Source organism: Coenobita brevimanus, chromosome 67 (genome assembly GCF_032717465.1).
Source record: "Coenobita brevimanus isolate Jiangsu-jjx chromosome 67, ASM3271746v2, whole genome shotgun sequence".
Classification (NCBI taxonomy): domain Eukaryota; kingdom Metazoa; phylum Arthropoda; class Malacostraca; order Decapoda; family Coenobitidae; genus Coenobita; species Coenobita brevimanus.
In genome coordinates this window covers 17,876,114-17,891,116 of record NC_137020.1, presented here as the reverse complement: position 1 = coordinate 17,891,116, position 15,003 = coordinate 17,876,114, and the positions used below count along the sequence as shown (strand labels likewise).

At 38.3% G+C, this 15,003-nt stretch overlaps 1 protein-coding gene across 1 annotated transcript in view; it reads left to right on the top strand.

The window, feature by feature from the left end:
* Positions 1-582: 582 nt before the first annotated feature.
* The window catches only part of LOC145405572 (glutamate receptor ionotropic, kainate 4-like), a 34,983-nt gene continuing 20,562 nt past the window's right edge, over positions 583-15,003 (top strand). Inside the window, exons 1-2 of the mRNA XM_080276902.1 lie at positions 583-743; positions 1,797-1,955. Of these exons, the coding sequence (XP_080133028.1) occupies positions 583-743; positions 1,797-1,955 (320 nt within the window). The remainder of the gene's footprint in view (positions 744-1,796; positions 1,956-15,003) is intronic.

Below are 15,003 nucleotides of genomic sequence, written 5' to 3'. Positions count from 1 at the left end.
ATATTTCTCGCAACACATGTACGCATCAGTGTTCATGCAAAAGACGTAGGATAGTCTCTCTCGCAACACCAGGTAACGCTGCAGTGTCGATGTAAAACGGGTGTGTAAATAATTTTTTATAAACCAGGCAATATGGAAATAATTTTTATATACCAGGCAGTGTTTTGGTGTCGATGCAAAACAAATGCATCAATCATTTCTGTGACAAGAAAATATTTAAATACCAATGTGAAATAAAATAAGTACCGTCATAGCAAACATTTTTCGCACGTTTTGATTATGAACCAGCAGGGTGTGTGTGTGTGTGTGTGTGTGTGTGCTCGACTTTAGGCATAGGCTTCACAGCTTGTTCCCAAGGCCCAGCAGTCCTCTTATATATCATACACCTGTACATGTCACCACTTCGGGGCTAACACTCACTGTCCATATTGAATACGTGCTAGGGCTGTCTCCATACAGAACTTGACCAGTATTAACATGAACTCAGGGAAATGTTGGATGGGAGAAAAAAAACACAGGTTACAGCTTCGATTCTTGTTTTCTCTAATGTTTTGAGCTACAGAGAAACTGTATATAGTCACAATGGCTCATCAATATCAGGAAATCAGTTTCAGAGGCAGGCTGTACACGGAGCAACCCTTCAGCCCCAGAGATGCCAAAACACAGCCTGTCGCATACTGGACACCAGGAGAAGGTCTTGTTATGCCTTCACACCTCTATCTCTATCCGGAGAAGTTTATTAAGTAAGTGATTCGCCCTCGTTAACAAAAGCAATTTATTAATGATAACCTATTAAGTATGAAGACATGGATATGTGTACTTGACACTCAAAGTCAGTTATAAATATTTTATTTATCTGTCGAAATGTGTATTATTTATTATTATTATTATTATTAATCTCTGTTATGTCACTTGAGCAGCAGGGAAATGAGCGCGCGCGTGTGCGCACGCGCGCACGTGTGTGTGTGTGTGTGTGTGTGTGTGTGTGTGTGTGTGTTTTGTTTAGTAACTGTTCTTATCCAATCGTATACTTTCAGATTTCAGCCATGCTAGCAGTGGAACCATACGTTCCTTTAAATTAATGTATGGTTTTGGCATATGAAATATTATCTATTTGTCTATATATATGTCTGTCTGTAGTTGCCAATATATTTGTTTTTCTCTCTATCTATCTCTCTCTCAATATGCCTGTCTACTTGCTTATCTATTTATCTGTCTGTCTAGCTATCTGTCTACTGTCAGACGCTTCTCGTAAGGAGTGGCCACAAACAAATCGCCTTCACGGCGCTCTGTCCTCTGCCATTTGATTACCCTTCCTTTAACTCACACTTCCTTCCCTAATATATCTCTCCACGCTATATTATCCTAATTTTTCTCTGTCTCTGTCTGTCTGTCTCTTCTCTCTCTCTCTCTCTCTCTCTCTCTCTCTCTCTCTCTCTCTCTCTAAACGCAAGAGTCAATCTGTTTTTTCTCGTCTGTTTTCATAGCATAAAATTGTCTCTCCTACCGTCTCTTTTCGCCCGGCACTCCATATGGGGATCTATGGGTAAATCTGACTGTTGCTGCACGTATGCTAGAGGAAAAGGGACACCGAAAATCGATTGTCTGCTAGTTTCAGTCTCGTGCACTCATTACGCATTATTATTATTTCTTCTTCTTCTTCTTCTTCTTCGTCGTCGTCGTCGTCGTTTTCCTATTCTTGTTTTCAAACATCATCATCAGTATCACTGCCATCATCATCTTCATTTTCTTCTTCATCACCTTCCTCGTTTTCCTCCTCCTCCTCCTCTCCCCAGGCTGTCCCAGGGCCCTGAGCTGCGTGTGGCGAGGATTGTGGATGCCTCAGAGTATAATGTGACGGTGGACGACCCTAATGTGCCAGGCGGGAAAAGAGTCATTATTTTGAGTTCTGAAAACTCCCTCCTTGACACTGTCGCTGAGGCCATGAATTTCTCGTAAGTTTCTAGCACACTCAGTAATAGTAATTCCTTCAGCCAGGGCATTTTCTATTCATTTCATCATTGCAAACATTTCATTATCTCAGACCTTTTATGGTGGGTCATCTTAAGTTTCGTTTTTTACCACTGCACCTTCAAAGGTTCCGCAAAATTAAATGCTCGTATAAATGTTTGGGTCTAATAAAAAATATAACAAGGACCATCTGAGTTATTGTTCTTATTGCTTTGGCCGGGCAGACCAATCACCTACAGTTAGGCAACTTTTTTCTGTGTGGCCGTCCTACAGAAACAGTACAGCACATCGTGCAGGGAACCGGCGCCCTCTTGTGGTAGACAGCTCTGAGCCATTGTCCGACCAGGGTCCTTCCCCACGATGAGAGGCAGGGAATATATATATATATATATATATATATATATATATATATATATATATATATATATATATATCCCACTGCTACTTGGCGCATCCCCAGGTGGTGGATAGGGGAAGGCGATGGGAACCCCTGTAGATATATAGGGCTCCACCGAATATACAGTAATCAGTAAGATGGTACAAAAATTAAATCTCACCAGAAACTATGTGGCAGGAAGGTGAGATTATTTGCCACAATCCTTCCGACCAAATACGAGTTCTATTGCAAATGATTTGACAGGCGAACTTGTATCATCGTTTGCTAAAAGTCCAATGGCACTGCCTCTTGTGCTTACGGGCAGTGTGCCACCGAAAGTGGGTAGGGATTGTGTTAGCAAGTTAGAAACTTGGATATTAAACAAACTGAAATCCATGAAGATCTATGCATACAATGTAAGAAGCCTCGCAGAAGATTACAAACTTGATAAGTTAAGTACTGAACTGGAGCACATTAGCTGGGATATTGTAGGTTTGAGTGAGATTCACAGAAAAGAATAAGTAATTCAACTCAAAGACTTCAACCACTTATTTTACTACAGAGAAAGGCAAAAATTAAAGAGTTAGTGGTGTAGGATTTCTAATTAACAGAAATCTTGCAGACAACAGTGTCAAATTCAGCAGTGTATCTGACAGAACAGTATTGGTTATAATTAGACTATGCAAATAATATACCCTGAAAGTAATACAAGTAACGCACCGACTTCTTAAAGCTCAGATGAAGAAACAGAAACATTCTATGATGACATCTCCCAGATTATGGAAGAAGAAAAAACCACATATACTATACTCATGGGAGATTTCAATGCAAAAGTTGAGAAATCAAGAAAATGGAGAAGCATGTATGGGAAAATTTGGAGTGGGAGAAAGGAATAAAAGAGTGGAAATGGTGGTAAATTATGCTGATATTTATAACATGAGAATAATGAACACAATGTTTCACAAAAGAACAGGAATAAAGTGGACATGGAGAAGCTCAAATGAAGAATCAAAGAATGAAATCGACTTCATTAAAGCAGATAAGAATAACACGATCACAGATGTCACAATTATCAACAAAGTGATTATAGGAAGTGACCATAGAATGGTGGGTTGCACAGCCAAATTCTATTTCAGAAGTGAATGAAAGATGATTAAAGATAAAACGATGTGCACAATAAAATTAAACGAAAACAATGCACCCTTTCAGTTGGAAATAAGGAACAGATGTCAGGCTCTAAGTAATGCTGAATGTGACATTGATGAGCTGAATAACAGACTAACAAAAGTGCTAAGAGAATCAGTGGAGGTAGTAGGAAAACCTGTCAGGACTCTAAATATCTTAATACATAACAGCTAGCAAGATACATATATGGTCTAGAGGTTAGGTCAATGTCAAACCTAGGGGCCAAAAGGAAATGACGTTAGCACCTCTCCAGAATGTCTCATACCAGCACAATAGCCCACAAACAGCACCTTGTGACCATACACACACATACACACATACACACACACAGGCTTCTAGAACATTTCAACAACAGTATAGCACACGTGACACGACCCCTGCTAAACAAGAATGTAGGAATCAAAGCTCAGAAAGGGACTGGCCATAGAACCGGCAGGTAGTGGAGCGAACGAATATGAAGAGGGGTCCAACTAGACTTAGTTAGTATATTAAGTCCCTTGTAATACATACGCTGCTCAACTTAGACTTTCTCTGAAGATAATAAATCAAGATCAACTCCCTGTATTCATCTTTAACTCCTCCTGCTCTTCAATTACCAAAATAACTTTAACCAAAACTCAAGACTTAACTATTACAAGATTAAAGAGTTACATATATATAAATGGTGGCTACGAAGTTCCAACATTAAATGGTGGCAGTAATGATCGACTCTACTTCTACGAAACATCATTTCTACAAAAGCAGGCGAAACTGTAACCAAGGTCAGCTCCAGTTCTACGATTGATTCTACATTACTACAATTCTATGATCAAGCAAGCGAGTATACAATAAGAGGAACGAGTCTACGAGTCTTCGAGTCTACGAGTCTACGTGTCTGCAAGTCTATGAGCATACAGTGGCAACGACGAGTTATGAGTGAGGATCAACAAGCTCTACGATTAACTACAAATAACAAGTCTACAAGACAACTCTATAATCTTCTTTACGCAACTTCAAGCAGCAGCAAGAAGAATAAAAATCAAAACAGGTAAACGAAAGCAAGGACAAAGCAACAAGCACTAGATCCCCAGCGTTCTCTCTCCTACCGCCCCTCTACCTCCATCACTGACGCAGTGGTTAAGACACACGGTAAACACCAGAGCCACATTTTTAATGCATCTTACTCACCTTTCCTCACTCTGGTGACTCATCACTACTCAGTTACTCACCACAGCTACCAGTGTGCGAAGCCGACATCACCATGTGTATCTGCTGAGACGACATCACCATGCGTGTTTGCTGAGATGACGCCACACCAATCAACGTGTGACTGACACCAGGCACTTCTCACCCACTACTCGTTACTTATTATTTACATAGCTCCTTCTCATACTCATTTATTTCCACAGTATTGAGTGGGAATTCGACGTTCTATGGTGAGGTTCGCCTGTGACTAGAGCTGTTAACCACTACATTCATCAGGCCATGAAATTTTCAGAGTAATATCGTCCATCAACGCAGCCCTAGAATTATCGAGAGGAGATCTTCATTCAACTCTGCATTTATTTTTGGAGATCGACAGTTGCGTCGACACGCCTCTCTGAGTGGCATCTGTATCAAGTGGGAGTAATTATACTTAATCATTTCTTTTCAGTGCTTAAATTAGGTACAATCAACTCTTTACTTATTTTTATATATGCACTTATACACTCACTATCTATCGTTTATTACAACTCATTTACTCATCTATTTAGTTAGGACATAAACAAAAGATGTATTTCATAATACCATACCTTAGCAACATGAATTCTTTTTAGCTGAGTGATATGACAGGAATATTTTCGCCTCCACCCACGTTAATACCAGATGATACACAGTTAGCGCCCACTGCGGATACACAGTTAGGAGAGCACCACCCTACAAAATTCACCACAAACTAAAGATAAAGAAACAAATACGTCAGTTCTAGATGATGATTGGCAAACCCCCTTTGATATAGTGAGTGAGGACTTAGTCTCCGCCTTGCATACCTATGAAAATATACTTGATATAGTTCATCGTTCAGGGAAAACCAATTCCACTATTCCCTCACACAACGGTAAACAAGTCCAAGCTAAATTAACAGAGCAACCAGTGAAAATGAACACCACAGATCAAGCTCAGATATGAGGATAAAACTGCCCAGAAATTCTCTGGCACAGAAAAAGAATGCATTGACGTCATTTCATTGGTCAATCAGTGCGAACAGATCTTCATTAAAAGACACATTAAAGATGAACAAGAGAAAATTGCTATTTTTTCTTCTTGGATTAATCAGGAAAGATGTTAAGGTCACATAAGCTCCTCAGAGCTAAGACATATGATGAATTTAAAACTGAATTTTTGAAGAAATTTTCTGAAGGTATGAAGTTTTTGCCAAGTATAATTCCAGAATTACTTAAGATTGTAGATCTTGTAAGGGAGCACACTACAAATCATGTGCTCAGTGAAATAACTGCTGATATCTCCACAATCAAAAGAACATTATTAGCTACCTTAGAAAACTCAAACTGGATAACAGGAGATGGAAAGATGTCCCCAGACCTCGTCGTGGACATCACTAGTTATGTAGCTGCCTTGTGTAAATTACCTGATAGGACCCTTAAGATCCCCAAGACGATCGCGTACACCCAGGGTATGTGCTTACTAGCGTTAATGAACGAGGTAGAGATGCAGTGTAGCGCGGGTGACCGAACCACAATCACATTCTAGTAGAATGAGAGTGCCTGAGACAGTATCAGCTGTGAAAACAGCTACACCTACATCAGACAGAGAACAAAATCGATCGCGACCCGAAAGCAGGCAGAGCAAACAACCAAGCCACAGGCAGTTCCATAAGTTTCCCCGCAGCCCGAGCAGATCTCGCGCCACAGACACCACTAAATATGGGAAGTCATCTCGTTGATCACAGTCAGGAGATAGGTCCATTCTATGTCATTATTGTGCAATACCAGGACAAGGTATGAATGCTTTATCAAAACAAAAGAGGATAGACAAAAGACACAAGGATTTGGTCCCTACTAGCTGTAGGCATCATCGGTGCCAAGGGCACTGGACCAGTAACTGCAAAACAGTTGAAAAACTAGTGTCCATTCTCAAATCGGGGGAAGACAAAGTCACGACAAAAAAGGATCAAACGTAAAGAAAAGCAAGTGTAAAATTCACATAGGAGGCATGCTGGGAAATGAGTGTATCTTGATACCAGCTCTATGTGAGAATCAAAACGTTTCCTTATTCTTAGACACAGGCTCTCCAATACACAAGAAGAAATAAATAGAATTTTTAGAAATAAGAAGAAAGTAGCTTTTCTGGAATAATCTGATTTAGACTTATATAGAGTAGGTGGCAAACAAATCACAGCAAAAGGTATGATATGGTTAAACATCAGTTTCACAGAGACTACAAGACCAATCTCTGCATTTTTCTATATTGTTGAAAACTTAGTAATTAAAGCTCATATGTTACTGGGCTTAAGATGCATGAGAACAGAGAAAATAACTTTACTCCCACAAATGAATGGAATAGACTTTGATAATGAATTCATAAAGGAAATACCATCAGAGTCCTCACCGATTAGTAAAAGAGAACCAAAAAGAACTGGTAATATTAAAAGCTTAAACAAACATACATAAACAGATGAGTGTATAGATCCACTCACCTCCCCCCCCCCAGCCTCCATAACTAGAAACCCAGGTAACGGTACTAATTTATCAGTTTTTCCCGCCCATCTCACCAGTGATTTAGTTATACCACCTAACTCCTATATGAAAATTACCATAAAAGCAAGTTACGGAATAGTACTGTTCTTGTCTTAGAAGAATTATGTAAAGGGAAATTATGTCAGATGAACGACGAAGGGCAACCTCAGATATTAATAATTAATCACATGAATGGGGAAGTACAGTTGAAAAAGGGGACTTGTATAGTTAATATTGAAAAATGTCCCACCCCTGTGAAGGAAATAGTTGTAGCTGGAGTGACAAGTGAGATAAAATCTACGGATAGGGAAAGCATAAAAGAGAATTTAATTCACTCAGGTGAATTTGATGAAGAAAATGATTTGTTAACCCTGTTGGAAACACACAGGGACACCGTAGCATTACCCGGAGAACAATTAGGGTGTACTAACCTGATTAATCACAAGATTAATGTGCACCCAGATACACCACCAATTTTCGTACCAGCCTACCGGATCCCACAATCTCAGCGTACACTCGCAAACCAGTATGTCGATGAAATGTTAAAACTTGGAATTATTGAGCCATCAGTCTCCCCATAGAATGCCCCATTATTCTTCGTGCCCAAACGAAATGGAGAAATGCGTGCGGTAGTAGATTATCGTAAACTAAACAATCACACAATCCCAGACCGATTTCCCATGCCATTGCTAAGCGACATCTTACAGAATATTGGACCCGAAAATAATGTATTCTCCACGATCGATCTGCTAAGTGGTTATTATCAAATTCCTGTAGATCTGGAGTCACGTAAATACACTGCCTTTCCCACTAATAGAGGACACTATCAGTACAGAAGGATGCCAATGGGACTGAGGATAGCCCCGTGCACAGTCCAGCGTCTTATGAATTACGTATTGTCCGGAATTTTAGGACAAGAAATATTTGTTTATCTTGACGATATCATCATTGCAACGAACGATATCACAGAACATCTCAAGAAATTAGACCTACTCTTACAAAAGCTTGGTGATGCTGGTTTAAAAATTAAGCTTTCTAGATGCAAATTTTGCTTTAAGGAAATAAATTTCTTAGGCCACAAATTAAGTTCTAATGGTATTCACACCACTGATGACAAAATACAAGCAGTGATAGATTTTCCTGAACCCACTACGAATGACGAAGTTAGACAGTTTTTAGGTCTAGATGGGTACTATAGGCCATTCGTACAACAATTCTCTCATATAGCGTTTCCTCTATTCCAACTACTCAAAAAAGATGCTATATTCCAATGGGAAGAACAAAAACAAGCATTTAACAAATTAAAAATTAAACTAACAAATGCACTTTGTTTGGCATATCCGGATTTCACAAAATCATTCATTATCTGTACAGTTGCATCAGTTAAAGGATTAGGGGCTGTACTGATGCAGGAAGATAAAAGAGGAACGAATCAACCAATTGCATTTGCCAGCAGACAAACAAAAGGTGCAGAGAAAAATTATTGCACTACAGACTTAGAGGCACTTGCAGTGGTTTTTGCATTACAAAACTTTCAAGATTTGGTATATGGTTACGAAATACACTTATTCACCGACCATAAACCACTGGTGGGTATGTTTAAAGAAAAACTCCTCTCTGGGAGGAGAGCAAGATGAAAATGTACAGTCGAAAACTGCAATGTACAAATTCATTATATACAAGGCAAAATGAATCTAGTAGCTGACGCATTATCTAGGAAGCCGAACACAATTCAGGTCGCGGCATTAGATCTCAAAGGAGACATCCCAAACCACGATGATATCGCAAAAGCACAAAGACTTGATCCAACATGGTCCAAAGTTATATACAAGTTAGAAAGTGGAGATGACATACAATTACCCAAACTACATGTACCACTAGAACAATTCAATAAAACTATATACAAGATCAACTCAGGACAACCAAATTGCCGAAGAAATAATAACCAATTAGTAGTACCTAATGACACGATACCTCAAGTATTACGAACGATACACGATAGCCCACATGCAGGACATCCTGGAAAGGATAGGACATTCAAACAAGCCCAGCTGTTATACTGGCCATCATTATGAAAAGATATAAACAGTCATATAGACAGATGTGAATCATGTGCCAAACACAAAGGATATCCAATTTCACCTGCACCGATGGGTAATTATCCTGTACCACATCAACCATGGGACGTTGTCGCGGTTGATTTACTCAAGATGCCATTATCATACAATAATAACCTATACTTATTCGTAGCAACGGATCATTTTTCCCGTTATGTCATTTTAGCTCCAATTAAAGATACGACAGCACAGACAGAAGCAAAGGCAATAATAGATAATGTAATATGTCGCTTTACTACCCCAAAGGTGCTAATAAGTGATAATGGAGGAGAATTTTATTCTGAGATCTTACAAAAAATATGTAAACAATACAATATCAAAAATGTTAACGTTTTAGTCTATCACCCAGCATCTAATGGGTTAGTAGAGAGACAAAACAAAAAAGTATTAGATGTGCTACGACACATTCTCAGTGAAAATTATGCAAGCTGGGATGATTGGATTCCCAGAGTAGAAGCCTCAATTAATGGATCTGTAAATAAATCCATAGGTGACACACCACATTTCATTATATATGGGACAGATAAAAAACTACCATATGAGCTCCTAGAAGGTGACAGCATGCCTATATACAATTACGATGATTACTCTAAACTCCGTTTACGTGAATTCCAGGACATACACAAAAGAGTCAAAAAACAATTAACGATGTCCAAGGAAGAAATGACGGAGGCATTTAATAAAAAGGCAAGAGACTCGCCTATCAGCTCAGGAGACATTGTCTATGGTATCATTCATACGGGAGACAATAAATTATCCCCAAAATTTGAGGGCCCATACAGAGTAAGTAACATAAAAGCAAACAAAGTTTAAATTAGGCCACTGTCAAGTGGCGAAGAGAAACAAGTTCATATTGACCATTTAAAACGAGTTTCAAGGGAACTATCCAATAATTATACAGCCTCAGATACAACCGAACGACCAAACGTAACTCATGAAACCAATCAAGAAAACAACAATAATTACAAAAATAAATTAAGGTCATATACCAAACAATCAAACATAGGTGCAACAGTTCCAATAAAATCTACAGTACATCATTTACGAGATTTAAATATCGATTTAAACTCATTCTATAAATGAAATAACAATCAAGTTACTGTTCTACTTTAGTCAACCGTAACGCACATCATCACTATCATCGACCACAGCATGACCATATTAGAAAATTAAGATATTTTTTTCTGTCGGTAGGTAACGATGAAGGGACTTATGCTATGGATTCTCCTCTACATAGCAAGAGGATATGCCCACTTAGACCCCCAACACATAGTACGGCAAGGATGCCTCATAGCTCCCACGGCCACGACATCAATCGTAAGAGATGTCATGAGTACTGAAATCAGCTTGGATTACTTATACGAATTACCTTCTTATCTAGAGAACATTGCGAGACCAATGAGAACTCTGGACATCATGATAGGAGGCTATGTTTCACAAGCACGTAACACACAAGAAGTGGATGATATGATGAAGTTAGTGAAATGGAAGATAAAACAGGGGAAGTCAACTATGCTCATCATAATCCAAGATCTCCCATCTCTTGGAACGAAGGTACTGAGTGCCACGAACAACATTACACGTACTCCCCAAAAGCGCGGTTTGTTCGACCTTGGTGGTGCAGTTCTTGCGAACATCTTTGGATTGGCTACAGAGGAAGACCTTCAAGAAATAAACAACAAATTTAATAAAATAGCTCCGCTACTAACATACCAAGATAAATTCATCTCAGGACATAACTCAGCAATGAAGACAACCGTGAAAAATCTGAAAAAGGCGGAAAACATAGCTCTCGAAAGTGTAGATAAAATAAATGACATGGAAGGAAACATAACACTTTTCCAACACTTCATCATCACGGAACACAATGACACAATTCTACTCCAGTTAGACAACACTAAAGTTCGTTACAGGACACTTATGCAAGGAATTTCGAATGCCGGTGATGGCAAGATCACAATTGATTTACTTCTAGTTCATGAGCTACGTCAGATAATTAGTCAAGTCATACATAAACATAAATTGAAGCCTTTGTTCCGAAGTAGGGAATTCATGCAATATTATCCATATTTAGAAGCAACACTAACACCAACATCAGTAGTAGTTCATGTACCATTCATAACTGACGACCTGTTCACAGTATACGAAATACACCCCTTCCCTTCTAAGAATAATAATACTTTGGTCATCATCAACATCAACACAGACACTGAACTCATCATGGTCTCCAAGAGACGGAACACTGTCACTTTCCCAAGTGAATCAACGATTGAACGAAAGTGCCGCACATCCTTACATGCTGTTCACCTTTGTCCTGAGTACATTTCCACGTTTCAGCCTACTGAAACAGTCCCTTGTGAAATGGCTATCATCAGAAATGACAATATTCATAATCATTGCAACTTCACTTTTGCCCCAGATAAGTTTGTACAACATCAACGCATCGGACACTCACAGTTTTTTTCATTTCACTCATAACACATCAGTTTACATAGTCTGTCCAGATATACCACCATCTTATACTTCAGCATCAGGATTATACATAGCACCAGACTACTGTGCGGTATTTACACCAGCGCTGTCTGCTTTATCCACCATCAATCACTATGCCATTCTCATACATACACACAAACATTCCACTCACTGCCTAATATGGACTTAACCATGAGCACAAATATTAAGCTGACTTCACCTAAGTTTGAAACTATGCAACTGATCAATGAAACAATGAAGCCCTGGGATGATTTGAGTTTGAGTATGTTCAATCCATATTATGTGTATAGCTCAGCACCTACTGTCTTTATAATCTTCTGTATTGTATTTGCAGTAGTGCTCTTCGCAATGCACAGAATACATGCAAGAATTGCAAATATGGAGTCGGTATTTACTGGGGGTGGAGTGAGCATTCAAGTTAACCGCCCTGAATGAAGTGTACATATTTGTATATGGTATTAATTTTATTTTAAAAAAGAAGAAGAAGAATGACACATGATATAAAAGTATACCAGTATCATTATCTCTATACGAAATATTTATAGCTCTTACCATAATCTTAACTTTGAACTTTTTTTTTTTTTGCATATATGCATTTTACTATTATACATACACATCTTACAAAATGTCATACAATAAACAATTTTACCATATTGCATTTATTCAATTATGTATACAACTTGTTTAAAATGTAATATTACTGGATCATTGCAATATTACCATTAATATTATATCTATACAATATTATAATCAATATTATGTATTAAGAGTGAAGAAGAAGAATATTATGTGTTAATAAATTAGCATATGTCAATGATGACTGCTGTCGGAGGACCGCCAGCTGCGTGACCGACGTATGTCAGGACTCTAAAATATCTTAATACATACTAGCTAGCAACATACATATATAGTCTAGAGGTTAAGTCAATGTCAAACCTAGGGGCCTAAAGGAAATGACGTTAGCACCTCTCCAGAATGTCTCATACCAGCACAATAGCCCACAAACAGCGCCTCGTGACCATACACATACACACATACACACACACAGGCTTCTAGAATATTTCAACAACAGTATAGCACAAGTGACACGACCCATGCTAAACAAGAATGTAGGAATCAGAGCTCAGAAAGGGACTGGCCATAGAACCGGCAGGTAGTGGAGAGAACGAATAAGAAGAGCGGTCCAACTAGACTTAGTATATTAAGTCCCTTGTAATACATACGCTGCTCAACTTAGACTTTCTCTGAAGATAATAAATCATGATCAACTCCCTGTTTTCATCTTTAACTCCTCCTGCTCTTCAATTACCAAAATAACTTTAACCAAAACTCAAGACTCACCTATTACAAGATTAAAGAGTTACATATATATAAATGGTGGCTACGAAGTTCCAACAAACCTAATACAACCAAAACCAAGTAGTACTCAGAGAAGACACTCGAGCTTATGAAAAAAAGGAAGGAAAGGAAAATAAAAACAAAGAAAGATGAAAAAGAACAAGCGGAATTAAATAACCTTATCAACAAAAGACAATAAGAAGAAAAAAGTAAGAGAAACGTGGATCAGATCAAAGTAACCATCAAAAAAGGAAAAAAGTCTGAAACAGGTCCGATGTAAAATGGCACTAGGAAAGCAACAAATTACATCACTGGAAGACAAAAACGGAGAAGTCATTATGCAGAGATAAGATGGGAAGAGAGTTGAAGAGTTTTACAAAGAACTGTATGCATCAAAGACAGTAGTACCAATAGCTAACTTTTCAGTTGACACAAGTAAAATAGCTGAGGTAACACAAGACGAAGTAATATTTCTCTTAAATATATGCAAAGAGGGTAGGTTCTGGGAGAAGATGGAAGAGTAGCAGTTTTACTATTGGATGCTGGAGTAGAAGTACAAAACAGGCTTGCTCACTTATTTACTCAATGTATACAGTAGAGAAGAAGAAAATAACCAAAACATGGTGTAATGCAATAGTTATTTTACTTTACAAAAAAGGAGACTCAAAAGACCTTAGTAACTATCGACCCATTAGCTTATTATTAGCCATTAAAAAACCCTTTACTAAAGAGCTTATGAACAGAATAACAACAATTTTGGAGGAAAACCAACCTCGTGAACAGGCAGGATTCCGAAGCGGGTATTCTATTAAAGATCATCTACATACATAGGTTCGGGTTAAATGAGAAAACTACAGAATATAATAAACCACTGTGCTTGATTTTGTTGATTACGAAAAGGCTTTCGAATCAGTGGGGCACATAGCAATTATAAATTCATTGCAAAAACAAGGAGTGAATGACAGCATTCTATAACTGGTCGAAAACATATATAAAGAGGGAACTGCTACAGTGAAATGACATAAGGACTCGGGAAAAAATAAGATTGAGAAGGGCGTGCGTCAGGGAGATGCGATTCCACCAAAATTATTTACAGCATGCCTAGCAAGTATTTTCACAAAGCCAGACGGGGAAAACAAAGTAGTGAGCATAGATGGGGAAAAGCTAAACCATGTAAGATTTGCAGATGACATTGACATTGTCCTAATCTCAGAAACGGCAGAGACATTGCAAGAAATGTTAAATGACCTGAACAGAGAAAGTCTCAAAGTAGGGCTAAAAATGAACCCGAGTAAAACTAATGTTTAATCCACAAACACCAAAAAAGCGTCATCAGAATAACCGAAGAAATTCTTGAAGAAGTCAAGGAGTACAATTACTCAGGGCAAATATTAAAATGAACAAAAGATCATAATAGCAGAATAAAAAGACTCACTACAATTGGATGGAAAGCTTTCGGTAAACACAGAGACATTATGAAAAGTAGTTTGCCAGTTTGTATGAAACGAAAAGTATATAACGAATGTATAATTCCAGCTATGACGTATGGCTGTGAGACATGGAAACTGACAAAATCGATGGAAAATAAATTAATCCGTTCTCAGAGAGCAATGATAAGGTCAGTGTTGAGAATATCTTTAAGAGACAGGAAAAGAGCAACTTGGGATAAAGATTACACTAAAGTAAAAGATATAGAAGTTATAAAAGAACAGAAATGGAGGTGGGCGGGCCATGTAGCAAGAATAAGGGATAACCGACGGAGCAAGAGGCTAACTGACTTGACACCAAGAGATTGTAAGCGTGACAG